Source organism: Jaculus jaculus, chromosome 3 (assembly GCF_020740685.1).
Source record: "Jaculus jaculus isolate mJacJac1 chromosome 3, mJacJac1.mat.Y.cur, whole genome shotgun sequence".
NCBI lineage: Eukaryota > Metazoa > Chordata > Mammalia > Rodentia > Dipodidae > Jaculus > Jaculus jaculus.
The window spans coordinates 176,753,810-176,778,117 of NC_059104.1; the positions used below are offsets into that span (position 1 = coordinate 176,753,810).

Genomic DNA, 24,308 nt, shown 5'->3' on the forward strand with positions numbered 1-24,308 from the left:
TAAAGCAAATTAAAGAGTTTAAACTTTCCAGAACTGAAATAGAGGAGCCTTAAATAGTTTCTTTTACTCTAAAATTCCCCCCGATAAACTTTAATTCCTGCCAAATTATTTTTAACACATATTAGCATGTTCACTTGATAAAACCTGGTTGGTATTGGCATTTGTCTGAAAAACACTGTATTCATAGTAAGTACATATTTTAGAAGTAACACAGTTGAGTTTACCTCTAGCAAAGGCTCTGCAGCACTCAGAAGACAGGATTCAATACACTGCTCTGCAGCACTCACAGTGCAGGATGGATTTATTTGATGTACTGCTCTGCAGTACTCAGAGGGCAAGGTGGATTCAGACTAATGCTCCATAGTACTCAAAGGACAGGGTGGATTTTATATACTGCTCTAAAGTACTCAGGGGGCAGAATGGAATCAATATTTCTCTGAAGCACTTGGCAAGGCAGGTTCAATATGTTGTTCTCCGGTACTCAGGACAGAACAGCTTTGATATACTGTTGGACAGTACTCAGAGGACAGGACAGATTCCATATACTGCTCTGCAGTACTTAGAGGGTAGGATGGATTTGATATATTGCTCTGAAGTACTCAGAGGACAGGACAGATTCAATGTCAGAGCTATTACATATTCACCCAGAAAGCTTTTATTTTATTGAGACATAGTACACAGTTTACTTTTTATTTTAACATACTCACAAGGCAGCATTTCCCAAAGTGTTTCAGAAATAATAAGCTAAGTCTAGTTTTTAAAAAGTAGACTGGAGAGATGGCTTAGGGGTTAAGATGCTTGCCTACAAAGCCTAAAGACTCAAGTTAATTCCCTAGGACCCACACAAAACCATATACACGAAGTGACACATGCGTCTGGAGTTTGTTTGCAGTGGCTGGAGGCCCTGGTGTGTCCATTCTTTCTGCCTGTCACCCTGTCTGTCTCTGCTTGCAAACAAATAAAAATAGTTTAAAAGGGTATCTTTAGGGCAGGATTTCTGACTTTGAATGCAAATACTGTTTGTGCAATTTCAAGAAATTGAGGTATAGCACAAAATATTTTTGAAACTTATTAGATCTCTTTACTACAGACTTAGTACCCTACAGAACACATGGGGAAGTGGAGCTAGAGTCTGGTGCCTTAGACCACTTGGTCATCTTGACACATGGAACACATATCTGGAAAAGGCTATTAAAACCTACTTTAGAGCATAAAATGTCTGAAACAAGTATGTGTATGTCTCTGTGTTCTATATCCTTAGAAGGTATTGTAGTTACCTTCTTGTTGCAAAGATAAAGCACCCTATTAAAAGCAGCTAATGGGAGAAAAGTTTTTTGTTGTTTTTTTTTTGAGGTAGGGTCTCACTCTAGCCCAGGCTGATCTGGAATTCACTATGTATTCTCAGGGTGGCCTCAAACTCATGGCAATACGCCTACCTCTGCCTCCCGAGTGCTGAGATTAAAGGCATGTGCCACCACGCCCAGCTGAGAAAAGTTTTTATTTTGGCTTACATTCTTCAAGGGGAAGCTTCAAGATGGCAGGGGAAAGCATGGCATGAGCAGAGGCTGAACATCACCTCTGCCACAGCAGGTGGACAACAGCAGGAGAGTGAGCTAAACTCTGGCAAAGAAGAGCAGGCTATAACACCCCCAAGTCCACCCCAACAACACACCTTCAGCAAGGCTCCATCTTCCAAATTGCTACCAGATGGTGACAAAGCATTCAGAAAACATGAGTTTAGGGGTACTTCTGATTCAACCCACCTAGAAGGGTAGGAGTAAATATAGGGGCTGAGGAGATAGTTCCATTGGTAAAACGCTTGCTTTGTAAGCGATAGTTCCATTGGTAAAACGCTTGCTTTGTAAGCAGGAAGACCCGAGTTCAGTCCCTAAAACCCATATAAAAAAAGATGTGGTGTGCATGCTTGTAATCTTGGCACTAGTGATGTGGAGACAGTCCCTTGTGGCGACTAGCCAGCCAGTCTAGCCTGTTAGACAAACTCGAAGCCAATGAGAGATCCTATCTCAAGAAAGGAGGGCAACACACGAGGAATGACACCTATGGCAGTATCTTCTGGCTTCCACATGCACATGCAATATATGCATGTGTAGCCACACATACATGTGTACCTGCTCATACAAAAATATGCACACATGGACACCACATGCACTCCCACACAAAACCCTGGACATATATAAAGTCTTTTATTGACAGAGGGAAACCAGTGAAGAAATACTAGGAAAGATGGTAGAAGAAAAGAATGGGGAGTATTTGTGAAGCAATGATTTGAGACTCATTATATGCAGCTAGGTGTGATGGTGCATGGTTTTAATCCCAGGGTTTAGGAGGTGAAGGCAGGATGTAGTTCCATGTAATTCTGGGCAAGAGTGAAACTCTACTGTTCAAATACAAAAGAAAGAAAAGAAAAAAGAAAAAGATTCGATATATGTGAAGTACATTCCTTTGGAAACCAGGAAATATTTTCTATTATATAAAAGTAGAACAGTGTTGATGTCTGGTCTTGGTTGTCAATTTAACAGGATTTGGATTCGCCATGAAAACAGATCCTTGGGTGTGTCTGAAACGATTTCCTAATTAGGCTAAATGAGGTAGGCAGTCCCACCCTAATGGTGAGCAGGGCCATCACATGAGCTGAGGTCTGGATTGCACAGAAAAGAGTAACAGCTAAGCGCCAGCATTGACCCGTCTGCTTCTCAATTCCACTACAGTGTGAGCTGCTGTTTCATGCTCTTGCTGCCACTTCTTCTCCATCATGATGAAATGTATCGCGCAAACTGTACACTGAAGTAACCCTTTCCTGCTTATGCTGCTTTTGCCAGGTACTTGCCATAGCCATGAGAAAGTAACTAATGCATACAGATAGCAAGAAGCTAAGATTCTCTTTAACACAGTAGCTATTAATAAATTTAAACCGGGGCTGGAGATGGCTTAGCAGTTAAGGCATTTGTCTGTGAAGCCTAAGGACCCAGATTCAATTCCTCATGACCCACATAAGCCAGATGCACATGGTGGCGCATGCGTCTGGAGTTTACAGTGGCTAGAGCACCTAGTACACGCTCTCTCTCTCTCTCCCCCCATTTCTCTTAAATAAATAAAATAATAAAAAATCACAAAAAAGAAATTGAAATATAATCACATATATATTGATATCAGAATGAAATGGTAATAAACACAAGTTTTTAAAGGGCTACCTATATAGAAAATGTGTGTGGTGTTTGAATCTATACTATCTATGTTTACATTTTTAATATGAAAGGGAAAGATCTGAAAAGTTTTATTTCAAGTATCTTTGGGTTGGCATGAATCACATGAAGATACATATATATGTATGTATGTGTACATATATATGTATATATATATGTATGTGTACATATATATATGTATGTATGTATATATATATATCTATACACATACATACACACATCCAGATGTTTGTATTATTTTAAAAATATTTTATTCTTATTTATTTATTTGACAGAGAAAGAGGGAGGGAGGAAGGGGGAAGACACACACACACACACACAGAGAGAGAGAGAGAGAGAGAGAGAGAGAGAGAGAGAGAGAGAGAGAGAATGGGCATGCCAGAGTCTCCAGCCACTGCAAACAAACTCCAGACATGTGTACCTCCTTGTGCATGTGGCTAACATGGCTCCTGGGGAATCAAACTTGGATCCTTTGGCCTTAAGTGCTAAGCCATCCCTCCAGCCCCTGTCTGTATTATTTTTAAACAAAAAAAATCTAAAAAGTTTTTAAAAAGTAAATCATTATGTATTAGTACATGTTTATTTATTAAACATTTTCTACTCGATTAGCCATATCGTGTCACAGGAGGATAAGGCAGAAACACTACTGTCAGGAAATTTAGTCCTGTTTAAATGGTAGAGAAATACAGGTGAGTCAAGCATGGTGGTGCACATCTTTAATCCCAGCACTCAGGAGGCAGAGGTAGGAGAATCTCCATGAGACTGAGGCCACCCTGAGACTCCACAGTGAATTCCAGGTCAGCCTGGGCTAGAGTGAGGCCATACCTTGAAAAGAGACAGAGAGAGAGGAATACAGGTGAAAATAATTCAAAACAATTTTGCAATAATTGGTGTTTAGAGTGAATTCTAAAGAGAAGGTCAGAGGAGAGAAATCAATGATGCCCACAAAGAATAATACTGGTTTATACACATTATATACAAAACCATGTTAGGAATCACTGGCTCATACACATTCAGAGGTGCAATAGGGACTCACTGGCTTGTATACATTCAGAAAAACACTAAAGAATCACTGATTTATATATACACACACACACATACACACTAGGAATCATTGGTTCATACAATACAGAAGCATACAAAGGAATAACTGGCTCACATACATACATAAGCACACGAAGGGATCACTGGTTCACACAGATACATAAACACATGAAGGAATCATTGGCTTATATACATACAGCAACACATTACTACTTTAAAATTATATAAAATTAAACATAAAACTTAGGTCTGTTATATTTTTTATATTAGCCATAGACACTATTTTCAATTCTGTTTTTATTGATTAACTATGGAAATCCAGGCTCATACTGCCTAAATAAGTTTGGAAATATATATGAGAGTTTAATGACAAAGTTTGCTTGTGATTACTGAGAAGTGTTACTATATCTTAGAGGAGACAAAAGAGCCAACTTAAAATTTTAAAGTTGCACAACTTTACTCTTGATAGTGTATGTCCCTAAGTTCCTCTTTTTAGGATTCCAAATAATGTGTCATAGTACATTTGGTATGAAGTAATTCACACCAAATGAGGATTAAAAGATCTATTTTGAACTGGTGACATGATCCAAAACTAAAGGAAAAACACATTTTTTTTTAAGGACATAAACAGTTCACACTAAAAATGAGAACAACCTTACTAAGGACCTAGACAGGAACAACTTTCAGGTTTGTTTTTTTTTCTTTCCAAATTCTACTCTATTATTTGTGCTCTCACACTAATTTTAAACTCAAATGACAGAATGAATTTCATCATTGTGGCTATGGGCTGGAGAGATGGCTTAGCGGTTAAGGCACTTGCTTGCAAAGCCAAAGGACCCTGATTCAATTTCCCAGTATCCATGGAAGCCAGATGAACAAGGAGACACATGCATTTGGAGTTCATTTGCAGTGGCTACAGGCCTTGATGCATCCCTTCTCTCTCTGTTTGCAAATAAATAAATAAATAAATAAATAAATAAATAAATAAATAAATAAAATATACATGTACACACACAAAATGTAGCTATTATCTAATACCTATGTACTACAAAAAGTAGACATCTTAGAATTGGAAACTTTTATAAAAAGTAGATTTTAAATATTTTAGAGGTTAATTGTAAAACCTAAATTGCAATTTTTTGGTCCACTTAAAATGGTAAATGAGAAAATATCTTTGGTAACAGAAAAGAATATAAACTTTTTAAGCTATTGATTCAAAATATACAAAAATCACAATCTTTATTTGCAATATTATTCCATAAAAGGGAACAAGTATCCTCAAATGAAGGGTTGATTCCAAGGTTGAGACTGTAAAAAATAAATAAAAAATAAAAATAAGAGCTTGGGTAAGCTTGATAGGTCAAGAAGTTCTAAAGTTTTTTTTGTTTTTTTTTTTTAAAGATGGGATCTCATTAAAAAAAAAAAAAAATACAAGCCGGTGTCGTGGCACATGCTTTTAATTCCAGCACTTGGGAGACAGAGTTAGGAGGATCACCATGAGTTTGAGGCCACCATGAGACTACATAGTGAATTCCAGGTCAGCCTGAGCTAGAGTGAGACCTTTACCTTTAAAAAAAAAAAAAAAAAAAAAAAAAATATATATATATATATATACACACACACACACACACATATATACATATATATATATACACACACACATATATATACATATACACATATGTATATGTGTGTGTGTGTGTGTGTATATATATATATATATATGTACCAACCTGCGATGTGCCCACTGGTCAGATATGGCACATTAAGGAATTATAAGCTTCTGAAGGAAAGGAAAAAAAGCTGGAATTTGTGAGCCATAGACAGAAAGGAGAGCTGTGTCCACAGTAAATGCTGCCTGCTGACTGGTAGGTGGAGGAGCGCAGAACTGTTAAATAATCACCAAGCAACCACTAAAATCAATCAGCACCAACAAGAGTCACCAGTTACGAAACTTAAGTGAGCATGCATGATGAACAGCAGGTCACTTTTATTGTGTGACAGCAGCTTCCTACAGACTAAGTAGTTAAAACTGGAAAAAAGGGGAATGATACAGTGCCTAAATCTGATAATCACTTGATTAGTTAACCAAGGTTAACATCCTCATGAGGCATGCATACACACTGTATAGCTTCAAATACACATGGAAGGACACTTAAAAAAAAAAAAAACACACACACATTTAGGAAATACTCTATTTTTATTTTCTTTCTTTTTCTGGTGTATTTTTCTTCTGTTAGTTTGCAAACAGTCTCTCACTAGTTAGGTCAGGCGATCCTCAAATTCTCAGTCCTCCTGCCTCATCCTCCAAGTAGCAGAATGTGGATGCGCTTCACTTTCGCAGCACTCTCTGGTGCATAACCTGAGCTTAATAAGCAACATGACAAAGCATAAAATCAGAACAGTTTATCAGAGGGGCATGGAGAGTTACGTTATGAACAGTGAGACTTCTTAAAAAGAAAGGCCAATGTAGATGAAAAGAGAAATGATAAACATATGGACTATGTGTTTTCTGAATAAAAACAGAGGAATGGATGATAAGAACCATTATTAGGGAATATGGTGATGTACCATGGTAGTCTCCAAGTACTTGGGAGGCCTGAGGCAAGAGAATCAACTGAGCATAGCAGTTCGAGTCCAGCCTGAACAATACAGTAAGACCCATCATCAAAACAAGCAAACAGAAAACATCATTCGGTCAGATGACAAAACTGGAATATGAATGACAGATTAAAGTATTCCATGTTCCATGTCTTGAGATAGTTATGTTCTTGGTAATATAAAGAATTTAGAGTAAAGGGTTGATACATGGATTTCTTTCAAACTGCTCAGGAAAAAAAAAAAACAGCTGTGTATGTTTCTGAGTGTGTGGGTTGAGTAAAGAAAGGGGATGAGAGCGGGAGTCTGGTGGTGCAGAGTGAGTGGGAAATACAAAGGGAGTGGAAAAGGGAAAGGGAGCAGGAGAAAGACCTTTTCCTTTCTTCTTCTTCTTCTTTTTTTCTCCAAAGTAGGGTTTCACTCTGGCCCAGGCTGACCTGGAATTCACCATGTGGTCTGAGGGTAGCCTCAAACTCATGGCGATCCTCCTACCTCTGGTTCTCAAGTGCTAGGATTAGAGTCAAGTGCCACCACGCCCGGCGTGCGCATGCGTGCGTGCGTGCGTGCGTGTGTGTGTTGTTTTTGGAGAAAGACCTTAATAAATTAAAAGGGCAAAACTTTATAGATTAAATATGCGTAAAAGAAACATTTTTTGTTTCTGTGTGTGGCGTACAAATGTGTTCATGCCCTTGCAGCGCCCGTGAGCTTGCCTGCGGCAGGAAGCATTTGCCCGCAGGGATCGGAACGGTGGGTGTTCTGTTCTGTTCCACTGTTCTTTCACCTGTTCTTATTTTGAGAGGGACTTTCTTACTGATATAGGAGCATGGTGTTAGTTTTAGCAATCTTGGGTCATTTTACAGTCTTAGTTCCCATTTGTGGGGCTGGGATTACAGGCACCCCAGCTGTTTGGGTGGGATCTGGAGATTTGAACTCAGGTGGTTTTAGGAAGAAAACTTAACTGCTGAGCCATCTCTCCAGATCAGTAAATGATATTGGAATTCTTGCACAATACTTGAGTTTTTTTTCTATAAGTTTGAAATAATTTCCAAATAAAAAGTTAGAGAAGCGTTCAACAATTTCTAGAACATCTTTCTAAACCAGCTACTATAATGCCTTAATGTGTTGCTTTTTCTGTTAGCTTATATGGAAGGAAGTAGAATGAATATATAGTGAAGAAGAGGGGAGGGAGAATCCAAATAATCATTTGATTTCCATTAGACAACTCAAGGAAGATTTAAATAATGTGAAAATAGGACTGCAGCAATGGCTCAGTGGGTAAAGAGCTTGTTTCTCAAACAGGAGGACCTGCATTTGGATCACAGATGCCTACATAAAAGCTGGCTGTGGCAGTGGACCCCTGTGACTCCAGCACCAGGAAGGGGGAGACGACAGAACCTCTTGGGCTTGCTGGCTATCAAGCTTAGCCTAATTAGTGAGGTGTAGGCTCAGTGCAAGATCTTTTCTCAAAAGCTGAGATGTAGAAACTGCCCTCTAAATACTTAGTTTGTGTGTATGCTACTCTCACTTTTCGTTAGAGAAGCTTCTCTCTTTTCAGATGGCAGTGACCACTGGGAAGACTCAAAACTCACCAAAGCCCTGAGAAGAAGTGACAGTGGAATGCTCACCATCAAGGGAGACATGCTATCATACCTACCAAAGCTCGGGGACCATTGTGAAAGGGTGATGGGAAGAATGTAAGAGCGCAAAGGAAGGGGGTGGGAGCGAAGTTCTTTGTAATTTTATCTTCCAGACACAAAGTGGCCATGGTATTCATGACCTCATGGTGGTTGACACTACCTACACCAGACCTGTATAATAGGAGGTAAATATTATGATATCAAAATAGAAAAGGGGTTAACTAGAAAGAGTAAGGGATTCAGTGAAGGGGGGATATTGGAAGAGGAAAAAGGAGAGTAGTGAGAGGAAATTATGATCATAGTATATTGCCTATATCAAGACAGATTTTCAATAAAAGCTATTTTTGTTTTTAAAAAAAAGACAAAGTAGAGAGCAATTGGGGAAGGTATCCAATATTGACCTCTGGCCTCCATATGCATGTGCATGCACATACATATAAGTACACATATGCACACTTTATAAGAAAAGGTACACAAAGAATCTGGAAATAAAAAATATTGGATTCTCAAAACTACCTTAAGCTCTACAAAGACACACTGAAATGAAAGGCCACCTAAAAATAAAGTGACACATAGACTAGAGAACACTCTCAAAGTTGTTTTGACTGAAATGATAAAAAAAAACAGGAAGTCGGCTATTCATTGACAATTCCACCACTATTAATCACTATACTCAGACTTAGAAACTTTCTGTTCTCACTGACAACATAACCCTTCAAGTTCAAATAGAAGAAATATGATGATAGTCATTAAATATTAGCTTCATTTTATATTCAAAAACTTCAAGATGTTGATGTCTTTACATAAAGATCTGACAAAAAGATAACGTGTAAGTTGTTGATAATGCAGGCAATACAAATTTTGTTTCATGTAAGCTTTTGATCTTTCACTATAAATACTCACGCCAGTTTTAATACTTAAGTATAATAAACTTGAATACTATAGGTTTGCATTGTGATAGGTAATTTCTCTATATAAAAAAAGTCAGACACTGAATTCAGAAAATTCAGATTTTGGAGTTTAAGAAATATTATCAAAGCAACAAGTGCTCATTTGGGAGCATTTCAGAAAATAAACTTATCTTCCCTCCCAGTGGTAATACTCATCCTTCTCCATGTGCCAGAAGGTATAGTAATTTATGCAAACTGTCTTGCTCAACATGAGCCAAGCTTCTTTACCTTCCTTATTGTAAACTAATAAGGAAAATAAGCCAAACAACTACTGCCACCACCACCAGCAGCAGCAGCAGCAGCAGCAAAATTCCTATCTTTTTTGTGACTCCCACTCACAGGGCTGGGTTCTGCAAGCATTCTGTCTCCTACCAAGAAAACTACCCATTTGAAACAGAAGTCATCAGTGTGTGAGAATGACAGCACACGGGGGAGGTGAAATACTGCAGAGCACGGGCTGGAGAGATGGCTTAGCGGTTAAGCGCTTGCCTGTGAAGCCGAAGGACCCTGGTTCAAGGCTCGGTTCCCCAGGTCCCACGTTAGCCAGATGTACAAAGGGACGCATGCATCTGGAGTTCGTCTGCAGTGGCTGGAGGCCTTGGCACACCCATTCTCTCCCCCCTTCTCTCTGTCACTCTCAAATAAATAAAAAAATAAACAAATGATACTAAAAAGAGAGAGAGAGAGAGAGAGAAAGAAAGAAATACTGCAGAGCAACTAGTGAGAAGGTTACAATGCCTGAATGCAACCCCTAAAATGTCCCGTGGTAAAACATGGAAGCAGTGTGGCCTGCATGAGAACATCTCCAAGCTGGGTGATTTCTCCAGTTCTCTGCTCCTCCCTCATTCATTGAATTCCACATACTGCCCAATATTTTGTCCTATATAATTTCTGCTTTGAATACATAAAGATCCAGTTTTGAAACTAGGAATGTCAAGCACTACTCTAAAAGATCAGGCATTTTAAATTTCTCTAGCTCCAACCATCAATTTCACACTGCTCATGTTGGTGACAATGATGTGAATCAGTTAACATTTACTTGGCTCCTTCATTAACAATGATGTAAAGCATTGTGATCAATGATTTATGAACATTTTGATTAAATGTTTTGTGAAAGTTCCCTCAGGAGGACTTGAAGAGAAAAATCACACGTGCATCACATAAGTAAACTAATCCTAACAAGCCAGTTCATGGATATACTACTCTTAGAAATATTTTAAATCAGGATAATTAATGTCTTAAGTAGCTTTTCCCTCGTTGCTCTCCTCTCTAACATTAAACAAAAAATAATTAAAGCTTTTTCAGTCTTCTAAAAGAATATCATAAAACTTTCAGTTTTAATGAAAACAAATACAGCATTAAAACAGATTATCTTTTAAAATAAAGAATACACAAAGTAAATGTCATCCCTGTGACTGTTCTTTGGACAGGATAGTTTCTGTACCTGGAGATTGATCTCTGCTTCATAGAAGGTTAAACATGAGCAGTAATGTCGATCCGAGTCAATATCTGTCAGGACCACCACGAAGAATGTCGGCTGCTTCCGTTCTCTGGACAGGTGCCATCCAGCAGGCTGACAAAACTAAATGGAATAGAAAAATTGGTTACATTTTGAACAGAAAATGAAAATTTAATATTCATTAACATCTAAGCCTCACTTGTCTTTCAAATTGCCTACTTGGTGTACCACATCAGCCAACATTAATACACTCAGGCTGGGAAGACGACTCAGCAGTGAAGAGAACTTCCTGTGCAAGCACGAGGCCTGAGCAACCACTAGAGTTTGACCCCCAAGACCTACATCAAGAGTTGGATGTGGCAACATGCATCTGTATCCCAGTCGCATGGGGGAGCAGAGACTTGAGACTTGCCAAAGCTTACCAAAAAACACCAAGCTCCTAGATCAGTAAGAGATCCCTGTTCAAGTAATAATGCGCAGAAGAGGGATGAACAGGACACTGGCTGTTCCACTGTGAACACATACTTGCCACAGGCACCGGCACTGCATATACCACACAATGACCACATTACACCTATATATAGAATGCAAAATAAATTCCTGTGCAGATTCATGGTTTTGAAAACATTCACCAGTGTGCATATTTATTTTGTGAAGATAGTCAAGATTGTCCACATATCCCACTCTAAGATGCCATTTGTCAGTCCTTCTTTGCCATGTGCAGTTGCATATGACATGGTGAAGGACTGTGCCCCAACTCTGAGAATAAATTAGGGGATAAGTAGCAGATAAAGCACAAGGTATATATCACTGATAGAAAACTGAATCATGCAAAATTTTCCTTATAAGTACAAGGAATTTTCAATTCATTACAATGGAAGTTACCTTATTCATCAAGAGAGACCATATACCTTGGGTATAAAACGCATTTTAACAAAGTTTCAAGAATAAAATTATATAAATCTACTCAGTCCACAGTATAATTCAACTAGAAACCTAAATACGTCCCAAATACTTAAGAGGGTTAACAACATACTTCTAAATGGGAATTTTGTGAAAGAGGGGGTGGAAAGATTTTAAGAGCCACAGGTTGAGACATCATGCCCAGAGGCATTCCCTCCCCACTCAAAATAACTGACTGCTGCTCCCACAACACATAAACTACAACCCCATGGGAAATACCTGAAACCCCACTGAGAAGCGTCTGAATGGAATGGGGGCCGGGATGATGGAAAAGAGGGTACCAACACATGATGTATCCATACGAAATATATTTTTAATAACAATAATTAAAACACAAAAAATTATAGAAGACAGTAAAAGCAGTGGCTAAAATAGTATCATTGAGTATATGAATGTTAAAATAAAAAAGGATCTAAAATCAGTAATCTAAACTTTGAGTTAAGGAGACTAGAAAATAAAAACAAATAGAAAAATAATAAGAGAACTGAAATCTATGGAGAAAATTCAATAAAACCAGGTAAGCTAGTTCTTAAAAAAAAAAAAAAAATCAGAGCCGGGCGTGGTTGCGCACGCCTTTAATCCCAGCACTTGGGAGGCAAAGGTAGGAGGATCAACATGAGTTCAAGGCCACCCTAAGACTACAGAGTTAATTCCAGGTCAGCCTGGACCAGAGTGAGACCCTACCTCAAAACAAACAAACAAAAAATCAATAAACTTCCAACCAAGCTAAGGAAAAATCTACATATTATGGTCAGAAATGAAATATCCCAAGCACATTGAAAGAATAGCCATGGAGTACCCTGAACAATGTTCTGTCCAAAATTTGAAAGATAGTACAGACCAAGTTGTTAAAAGATGCAATTAGCAAAAGTTTACCCAAGCAAAACAGATTTATATTATTTCAAAATTTTTATCAATAACTTCTCCAAACAGAAAATACCTGATGAATTAAACTGTGCATTTAAATAATAAATGTCAATTTTCTGCAGCATATTCAGAAGACAAAACCAGAAAGAATACTTTTCTCCAATATCTTTCAGAATAAAGAAGCAGTGAACACTTCTTAATTCATTCTATCAAGCAGCTTCACTCTAATACTAAAGCAAACAAAGAGTTTCAGAAAATAACTTTCTCCATTGATTTCAGTTCTCTTATTATTTTTCTATTTGTTTTTATTTTCTATATACTCTTCCAGAGAATAAGAAACAAATAAAAAATAAGAATAGATAGGCAAATCCCATATAGACCTTCCAGGCTACATGCTTTCTTGACTAACTTTTCAGTACCAGGTATAAATTTCCTCCCAGAGAACAGGCATCAAGTTCAATCAGAGAGCAGTGCAAGGATTATTTTTGTGGTTCGGTAAGAACTATAAAGTTCTGTTTATTGTAGCCCAAACTATGAGCGTCAGACAGTTATTGGAATATTCACAAAAAGCTAGTGAACAGAGTTAACAAATACAGTGGCTACATGTGAGACCTCTTATTTCACACATTAAAGAATTATCTTAAAGTATACAATAAAAATATCAGAATCGAACTTTATAAGAAAAGTCTGAATTCTCACATGAAATACATTAACATGCAAATATGTAGTTAATAAAAACTTAACAGCTTATATAACTGGGTTTATAAAAACATTGTTTTCAAAGCTTAAAAAGAAATGGCCTTTACCTGCAGTTACAAGTATCTAATTTTCCAATTCACTGTATTACAGATCAACAATCACAGAATTTAGTACAAGGACAAGACTCAAGTGTCTAATGAGAAAAGTCCTCATAGGGCTTGGATTTGATAATAATGCTAGTTCATTCCATTTTGACTCTTAACTAAACATGCATTGAGGAAGTAATGAACAAAGAGAGAGTAGACACTACAATTCTTGAACTGGGCTCCAGTCACATTTCTGACAGGAATGTAAGAGAATGTTTAGACAGCTGTGACGAGTATTCACTAAAAAACATAAGCAGAACGATAAGCTCTAAACAAACAGGAGAAGGTAAGTGCTTTGTTTTCCCCAGTGTCTTTACTGGCAAACAGGAAAAAAGTTGCTATCACAGGTGCAAAACCTAAAATGTTTAGAACTGATCATCTAACTGATGGACTTACACTCTGACCTCCTTCAAGTAACAGAAAAGCAGATCAATTTGGAATGATATTATCGATAAACATAGCACATAAACTGACACTAATACTGTTTCATACATACAGGAGTACATATGCTACAATGTTGTGTTTTTAATAATTCCCTTCTACTCTCATCTGGCCTCATCATACAAATCATGTCCATAAAAATGTGACAAGATATCTAGGAACAGACAAGGGAAAATGATTATTTTCAAGTTAAGAGTCAGAAAAACTCAGATATTTTGTTATTATAAAATAGTGGATACTGGGCTTGAGAGATAGCTTAGTGGTTAAGGCACTTGCCTGCAAAGCCTGAGAATACATGTTCAAAGTTCCAGGTCCCACATAGCCAGATGCACAGTGATGCAGGAGTGCAATGTCACATATGTGCACAAGGGGCGCAAATACCTGGAGTTTGTTCACAGCAGCCAAAAGGCCCTGGTAAGCTCATTCTTTCTCTCTCCCAAAAATAAAAATATAGTGGATATCAATTAATGCCCATTTTTAGTGAGAAGCTTTTGATAAAGTATACTTAAAAGGGATTGTGGTGAGTTGAGTAAAATGTCACCTACAGGCTCATGTGTTTTGAATACTTGTTGTAGGTGTGTCACTGGTGGGGGGGAGACTTGGGACTTTACAGTCCAGCCTCCTTGCCAGCACTGGTTTAGCTCATTCTTGCTGCTTCCTCTTGTTGATATGACAAGATATAATGCCCTGCTGCCAGCTCTGCCATTCTTACCTCATTATGATGAAACTCCACGCCCTAAATTCTAAGTCAAAATAAACCCTTTCCTTCTATTAGCTGCCTCTGGTCAGGTGTTTTGTGAAGGTAACTGCTATTAGAACTATTTAAAAATATTTGCTTGAAGTGAATCTTAATTTAAATGGGTCAACTATATTGCTCTTACAAAAAATTTACAGTAAGAAATTATGGAATAAATTGTCCCTTATTACATTATCATCATCATCATATTTGTAAGATACTATGATTATCTGCCTATAGTATATAAGTAAACTGACTAAATGCTGTTTGAATTGACATGCTTTATTTTAGTTAGATAGGTAGAAAAACATCAAACCAACAAGTGTTTCTTTTATACTACCAATAAGAATTAGAAAAAAAAAGTTGTTTTAAACAATCCCAATTTGTCCTCCACAACACAGGATAAGCCAATTTAACTTCAAATCATGGACATTTTGACATATTAGTCTAATGACAGCCCTACATGTAAAGCTTTAACAAAAAAAAAAAATTCAAGAGGCAACTAGAGACAAAAATGAACATTTGGAACAGCTTTCAACATTCAAACTTTGAAATGAAAGAAAACAAAACATAAAACTGTAAACCAATTACAAATCTGAAAGAATTCCAAAATCAACAAAATAATACAAAAACTATTAATGACTTCTGATTGAGCATGGCAAACCTACAGACAAACCGGAATGAGATTTCAAGATGTAAAAAGTAAGTAAATAGAAAAGGCACTAACAATAGGTTTAAAATGTTTATGAGATTTTCAGGAATTAGAAAACTAGTTTATAGCACAAATTCCTGGAAAACATAGGAACAGAGGTGCCAGGTATGTTGAATGTCACCAAATATGGAGGAAAGACCAAAGCAAATGAACAAAGAAAGAGAATTCAGTAGACTTACAGCAATGCAAGAAGGAAAAACAAAAAGAAAACAAGAACAAAAGCTTAAACACAAGAGAATGAAAAAGAATTTAAAACATTAAGAAGAAAAGGGTTGGGACATGGAGATGGCACGCCTGTAACCCCACCACCTCTCAGGAGGCAAAGGCAGTATAGTAGTTCATCAAGGCCGGCCTGGGCTACACAGTGAGATGCATGAGATGAGACAGAGTGGACGAGGACAGAGAGAAAACATTGCAATAAATAAATAGAAGTTATACATTAAAGAAAAGAATGGAAACTAGCAGAAAAGCAAGGGAGAAAATGAGATCACCCAATGATATGGCCATAATGCCATTCACCTGCATCCCTATTTGTCACGGTTAATAACTGAACGGTTTCCTGCCACATACTGTCGTATGCATTTATATCTACAAGCCTGTGAGCATATATGCAGGTTTAGTTTGGATACTTCAGAGATATTTATACATAAATGGCTCGGAAAACAATTTCAGATGCACTTTCAATATTAATTAAAAAACTAGAGTTAACAAGACTCCTAAGAATTCCTGTGTTTTTGAAATAAAATTTGGTGGTTAAGTAGAGAAAATAAGGTGAATTCCATTTTAATACTTCTTCCTTTCTAGTAAATTATATAGACATTGGAATTTTACTAATTTCCTGGATAATAAGCAGAAAGAATGCTATCACTTGGGGCTTTTCCACTCATAATTCTATTCCATGTTCTCAAACAAGCAAAAACAATCAGTGCAATACTATACAATGACTCTATTACAAGGATTATACACAATGTGACCTAAGAGCTGGGAACGCAGCTCAGAGCTACCGCCCTGGCCCATCACCCTGACGTCAACCCCCAGCACCAATGAAAAGGGGGATCCGTCTAAGCAATTGTGATCACACTATGATATGCCATTACTAGTACATTCTCTATCCGGCTACTGGAAAGTACTTTCAACAGACAAGAATAGGGCTGGAGAGATGGCTTAGCGGTTAAGCGCTTGCCTGTGAAGCCTAAGGACCCCGGTTCGAGGCTAGGTTCCCCAGGTCCCACGTTAGCCAGATGCATAAGGGGGCGCACATGTCTGGAGTTCGTTTGCAGTGGCTGGAAGCCCTGGCTCACCCATTCTCTCTCTCTCCTTCTATCTGTCTTTCTCTCTGTGTCTGTCACTCTCAAATAAATTAAAAAAAAAAAGAGACAAGAATACACAGGGAGTGTTGAATAAAAGTTACTTTAAAAAAAAAAGTAGGTTTTATGTATGTTTGAGATATATGTTTCCTGTTTCTCACACAGAAGAAATAAAATTACTTAAAAATGTTTGTTTTAAATTGAAATTAAGAGAGATAAGTTTCTTTAACAAATGGCTTACATGAAAAATGAAAGAAAGAAAAAAATTATGGATTGAGAAAGATGTGAAAGACCAATCAGGATGTACAGACATCACTTAGGTGGTAATTCTAACAATCAATTATGAAAGGACAGTAAAAGAACAAACCCATGTGGTGATCTGTGAAGACAGACGCTGGGTGATAGTAGTGAATGATTTGTTAGGCATCATATTTAATATTGCAGTTATTTATGCTAATGCTGGATGTGGCTACATACTTTTGTAATCCAATACTCAGGAGGTAGAGTCAGGAGGATCACAAGTTCAAGGCCAGTCTTGGCTACATAATGAAACCCGGTTTTGCTCTTTTTAAAATCTCACACACAAATACATACATATGGAAATATTTGTGGATAAATGACATTATGTTGAATTCTACTGAATTATTTTGTATGTCAAAATGGTTAGATATACATATTTTTATATGGTTCAGTGAGTACAAGGCCAGTCTGAGCAACTTAGTGAGACCCAATATTGACGTAAAATTTTTAAGAAGGGGCTAGGGATATAGTTCAATGGTAGAGAACTTACCTAACAAGGACCTAGGTTCAATCCCCTATACCACACACATGTACACAAAGAAGAGTTCTCTCTCTCTCTCTCTTTCTTTCTTTCTTTTCTTTGTTTTCAAGGTAGGGTCTCACTCTAGCCCAGGCTGACCTGGAATTCACTCTGTATTCTCAGGGTGGCCTCGAACTCACAGCAATTCTCCTACTTCTGCCTCCTGAGTGCTGGGATTAAAGGCATATGCCTCCATGCCCAGCTTAAGAGTTCCCTTTTTTAATGTTTTAATTTTTTTTAAGTTTTTAGTTGAAAAAAAACACACATAGTTGCCTATCTTGTCTGATGTTTATTAGTTCTTTCTATGATATAAAGTGAATATCAAAAACATAGATGTTGGCAAATATTATTAAAACTACATTGAGATTCCATCTTACCCCAGTCAGAATGGCTATCATCAAGAAAACAAACAATATTTGCTGGCGAGGATGTACATATGTGGGGGCTGGGGAAAGCAACACTCTCATACTGCTGGTAGAAACACAAATTAGTGCAGCTACTATGGAATTTAGTGTTGAGGTTCCTTAAAAAAACCTAACAAATATTCCCATATAATCCAGCTATCATGTGAAGGAATCTGTAAACAAGTACCACCGAGATACCTGCACATCCACATGTATTGTTTCACTATTCACAATAGCTAAGATAGAGAACTAGCCAAGATGCCCACCAACAGAGGGAAGGATAGAGAAAACGACATGTATACATGGAGGAAAATTTATTCTCCTACAAACAAATTATGTCTTGAACAAAGGGATGGAAATACAGTTCTTTATATTAGGCAAAATAAGCCAGACTCAAAAAGACAAACATATATTTTATCTCAGATGTGTGGTTCTAGATTTTTTAAAGCTGTCCACATACTATATGCACATCATATATATCACATGAAAGGCAAGGGGAACTATGTGGGGAAGAGGGGGTCTAAAAGGAGGAGGAGCAAGAGGTGAAGAATGACAAACACAACATGAATTCTCTCATGTGTGATATTGAAATGTAAACATATACATGTACTATGAAGGCACAAGTACAACTATTTGAGGGGAGAAAGATATCAATGGGGGGTAAGAGTACAAGAGAGAGTAGTAGGGGAGCAAATATAAGAAAAGTACAGTGATAAACATGTATGAAAGTGTCATAATGAAAACCCATTATTTTGTATGCTACTTTAAAAATTAATTTCTAAAGACCCACAGATGTTGAAAGACATCTAAATTAAAACTATTTTATAGACTAATCTATACAAAATGATGATGAGTTCACACACAAAAAAAAAACATAGCTGATGGTGGTAACACAGGCCTAAGAGGCACTAAAAACAAAACAAGCTGGGTATGGTGGCACATGCATGTAATCCTGGTACTACATATGGTGGTTGAGAGAGGAGGTTCAGCGGTTTGGTGTTAGCCTGGCTTATATAAGTGACTCCATCTAAAAGAAAAGAAGGGAGGGAGGGAAAAATGGAAAAGAGAAAAAAACATTTATATAGTTTTACTTAGGCTGACTAAAAAACCATTTGTGCTGAATTCTATTATCAATCTTTATTTATTAAGTATAAATGTAGGTATATAGATAGAATTTATTTTTTAAAATGTGTACATTAACCTCTGTGGTAGTTTTTGTACCACACACATACAATTTTCCTGCCTAGCCAAGGCTGGCCTTGAACTCCAGATGCTCCTGGTTCTATCTCCAAGTGCTAGGGTTACAGGTCTGACTCACACACAATTCTACCCATATAAAATGAGATTTATTCTTTAAGGTGAAGCAACCATATGTGTGCACATAAAATGTAATTTGTGGGATTGAAGACATGGCTTAGTGGCTAAAGGCACTTGCTTGAAAAGCCTAATGTCTTGGGTTTGCTTCCCCAGTGCCCATGTAAATCCAGATGCCCACAGTGGCACACGTATCTAGAATTTCCTTGCAGTGGCAGGAGGCCCTAACATGCCCATCATCATTCTTTTTCTCTGCCTGCCTCTTTCTCTAATAAATAAATAAATTTGCCTAAATCCCAGCACTTGGGAGGCACAGGCAGAAGGATCACTGTGAGTTCAAGGTCAGCCTAGAACTACAGAGTGAGTTCCATGTCAGCCTTGGGTAAAAATGAAACCCTACCTTGAAAAACACAATAATTAAATTAAATATAATTGGCTAAGTATCATCAATGCACATAAGGATAGATTAATTATATTACAGATATATCTCTCAAAGGGTTAAGACATAATAGTTTAAAGCTGAGCAGGGCAATGCATCCCTCTACTCCCAGCACTTGGGAGGAATCGGTTGGAGAATCATGACCTACAGACTAGCCAGGGCTACATATCAAGATTCTTGATATATGCAAGCAAACAAACAGACAAAAGAGTTCATAAGTGTTTTGGGGTGTACCTCAGTGGTAGAATAATGGTGTAGTGTAAGGCCCAGGTTTGACTACCAACACTATAAAAAGGGAAAATTTTGCAGAAAAATATTAATATTTCATTAATGTTAGGAATAAACTTTTTTTTAAACTTCTGGGCCAACTCCCCAGCCCTATCTTATTTTGTTTTCTTTTTTTTTTTTTTTGCCTTTTTTTTTTATTTCACAATTTTTATTAACATTTTCCATTATTATAAAAAAATATCCCCCATGGTAATACCCATTCTCCATCATATTACTTCCCCATCTCAATCATTGTACTTACATATATGCAATATCAACCTATTAAGTAGCCTCCTCCCTTCCTTTCTCTTCCCTTTATGTCTCTTTTTTAACTTACTGGCCTCTGCTACTAAGTATTTTCATTCTCACGCAGAAGCCCAATCATCTGTGCAGCTAGGATCCACATATGAGAGAGAACATGTGGCGCTTGGCTTTCTGGGCCTGGATTACCTCACTTAGTATAATCCTTTCCAGGTCCATCCATTTTTCTGCAAATTTCATAAATTCATTTTTCTTTACCACTGGGTAGAACTCCATTGTATAAATGTGCCACATCTTCATTATCCACTCATCAGTTGAGGGACATCTAGGCAGGTTCCATTTCCCAGCTACTATAAATTGAGCAGCAATAAACATGGTTGAGCACGTACTTCTAAGGAAATGAGATGAGTCTTTAGGATATATGCCTAGGAGTGCTATAGTTGGGTCATATGACAGATCAATCTTTAGCTGTTTTAGGAACCTCCACACTGATTTCCACAATGGCTGGACCAGATTGCATTCCCACCAACAGTATAGAAGGGTTCCTCTTTTTCCACATCCCTGCCAACATCTATGATCATTTGTTTTCATGATGGTAGACAATCTGACAGAGTGAGATGGAATTTCAATGTAGTTTTAATCGGCATTTCCCTGATGACTAGTGACATAGAACATTTTTTTAGATGCTTATATGCCATTTGTACTTCTTCCTCTGAGAATGCTCTATTTAGCTCCATAGCCCATTTTTTCATTGGATTGTTTCATTCCTTATTATTTAACTTCTTGAGTTCTTTGTATATCCTAGACATTAATCCTCTATCAGATATATAGCTGGCGAAGATTTTTTCCCATTCTGTAGGTTGCCTCTTTGCTTTTTTCACTGTGTCCTTTGCAGTGCAAAATCTTTGTAATTTCATGAGGTCCCAATGATTAATCTATGGTTTTATTGCCTGAGCAACTGGGGTTGTATTCAGAAAGTCTTTGCATAGACCAATAGGTTGAAGGGTTTCCCCTACTTTTTCCTCTAGCAGTTTCAGAGTTTCAGGTCTGATGTTAAGCTCTTTAATCCATTTGGACTTAATTCTTTTCCATGGAGAGAGAGAAGAATCTATTTTCATCCTTCTACAGATATATATATCCAGTTTTCCCAACACCATTTGCTGAAGAGGCTGTCTTTTCTCCAATGAGTATTTTTAGCATTTTTATCAAATATCAGGTGGCTATGGCTACCTGGGCTTACATCTGGGTCCTCTATTCTGTTCCACTGATCTACATGTCTGTTTTTGTGCCAGCACCATGCTGTTTTTGTTACTATGGCTCTGTAGTATAGGTTAAAATCAGGTATGGTGACACCACAAGCCTTATTTTTGTTGCTCAGTATTATTTTAGATATTCAAGGTTTTTTGTGATTCCAAATGAATTTTTGGATTGTTGTTTTCTATTTCCATGAAGAATGCCTTTGGAATATTGATAGGGATTGCATTAAATGTGTAGATTACTTTTGGTAAGATTGCCATTTTCACAATATTGATTCTTCCAATCCAGGACTCTGCTCCTGCTTGGGTCCCCGCTGTTGGCTCAAGTTGGTGTGGCCGGGCCACTGCGCTGTTCTCTGGAGCTGGGCACAGGAGGTGGGGGAGGGGAGGGAGCCACAGCTGCTTTAGTTCTCTCGCTGTTCCACGTGTTCTTCTACCTTGTAATCTGCTCCTCCATTGTTCACTGCAGCTCTCCCTTCACATTTCTTGAGTTGCAGAGAGCTCCGGTGTGAGTGGAAGCTCCCCTCACCTGGCTTTTCCTGCAGCTCGAGCCGAGCCTGGCGGCTGCTGCCGCCACAGTCGGCAGACCTGCCAGGGCTGCTTTTGCTGGTCTGTGCGGGCTCTGGAGCTCTCCTATTTCTCCACTGCCATTTCAATTTCCCATACACCTCACTTTTTAGTAAAAGTGTGTATCTTGCTGAGTTTTTTTGGTCTTTTTTCCCCCTAGGCTGCTTTGGCGTGGTACCTACGCCGCCATCTTAATTGGACAGGAATAAACATTTTTAAGAAAACTTTCTTTTTATGTTTAATCTAATATTTATTTGGGGGGGGAGATAAAGAGAGAGAGAACAGGCATGCCAAGGCCTCTAGTCACTGTAAACAAACTCCAGATGCATGTGCCACCTTGTGCATCTGGACTATGTGGGTCCTGAGTTCTTTGGCTTTGTAGGCAAGTAACTTAACTGCTAAGCCATCTCTCCAGCCTGGATAAACCTATTTTTAAAAATTATTTATTTGCAAGCAGAGAGACAGAGTGTGGGGGTGTGTGTGTATGGATATGCCGTGGCCACAAGCCACTACAAATGAACTCCAGATACATGTGCCATTTTGTATACATGGCTTTACATGGGTTCTGGGGAACTGAATCCAGATCATTAGGCTTTGCAGGCAAGTACCTTAACCACTGAGCCACCATCTCTCCTGTCCAGAGACAGCCATTTGATTTCAGTGAATGGTCACTGGGGATGGAACCAGGGCCTTGGTCATGCTAGACAAATGCCCTACCACTGAGAAATAAGTGCAGCTCTACGAGAAACTTGTAATAAAGGTGCCAAACAATGAAAACACCCATCTCTTAAGAAAATAAAAACCCCTTCGTGTGAACATTAAAACAGAAGCTAGGGCTGGAGAGATGGCGTAGCGGTTAAGCGCCTGCCTATGAAGCCTAAGGACCCCGGTTCGAGGCTAGGTTCCCCAGGACCCACGTTAGCCAGATGCACAAGGGGGCGCACGCGTCTGGAGTTCGTTTTCAGAGGCTGGAAGCCCTGGCGCGCCCATTCTCTCTCTCTCCCTCTATCTGTCTTTCTCTCTGTCGCTCTCAAATAAATAAATTAATTAATTAAAAAAAAAACCAGAAGCTAGATGGCAACTTGACACATGTACTGGAAAGAAGTTTATACAGAAGGATAACCTTGATAATCTCAAATCCTTTGCCACTAGATACCTAAGAACTGAATCCTCATTTGGCCCCCAATTCAGGGCATGATTTCTATGAAACTCAGTTTTCCTTAAACACAAAATATCTCACACCTTACTGTCAAGATTAAATGATATCATGCATATGAATGGTTAGCAGATTTTCTGGGAATAAACACTAGAAATACCAGTCATACCTGTGATTTCTGTATTAGTAATTACTATCTTTTTGTTTTTGTTTTTTTTTTTGCTTGTGTGTTTGTATGGTGAGGTGTGTCACTCCATATATGCTCACCTGTGAATGGGGGTGCTCACCTAAGATGGCTGGTGCAGAATGCTGGGTGTTCCACTCCATTGCTTTTGGGTCCTGCCCCTTTTTAAGTAAATACACACACACACAAACATATACTCACTCACTTGCAGGGAGAAAGAGAGAGAATGGGCACACCAGGGCCTCCAACTGAAAACAAACTCCAGATGCATGTGCACTGTCTTACTTTGGAGTCTCTTTATTGCTTCTAGAACTCCAATGATTCTTGGATCTCTGTTACTATAAGGGGCTGAGGTTACAGGTGCACACAAAGCCATGTTCAGGTGTCTTTATATGTGATCTGCAGATTTCAACTCATGTGGTCTGAAGTCCCCACGGACCCTCATGCTTGCACAGGAAGTGTACCTAACCACTGAAAAATCTCTTCAGCACCTGATCAGTATCATTTTTAGTGCAACTGTTATCATACAAGGGACCAGTAAACAGTTGGATGGAACCAAGGAAACCTGTAGTCTGAGGCAAATGGGTTGGACAATACAGGGAACAGAGGGTCAGTTTAATGAAAGGAGGAAGCAGGACATTTGTGTTGACTTGTATACAAGAAATGGAAATATAAGTGATGGTGAGCCTGGGGCTGAAAGTAATTAATTCAATGAGTTTGCTAAATAATTATGATATGACCTCAGTTTTAAGAACTGAAAATACAGTAAAATAAATCAAATTGTTGCTCCAAGTTTGCTGTTTACTATTTCTGGTTCCAATAACACACGAAATAATTCAAGAAAATAACTATACCTG

At 38.1% G+C, this 24,308-nt stretch overlaps 1 protein-coding gene across 4 annotated transcripts in view; it reads right to left on the minus strand.

The window, feature by feature from the left end:
• Sbf2 (SET binding factor 2) overlaps positions 1-24,308 on the minus strand; it is a 386,553-nt gene that overhangs the window by 199,471 nt on the left and 162,774 nt on the right. For all 4 annotated transcript variants that reach the window (XM_045146272.1, XM_045146275.1, XM_045146274.1 and 1 more), the window contains one exon: positions 10,898-11,035. In XM_045146272.1, coding sequence (XP_045002207.1) covers positions 10,898-11,035 — 138 coding nt within the window. The remainder of the gene's footprint in view (positions 1-10,897; positions 11,036-24,308) is intronic.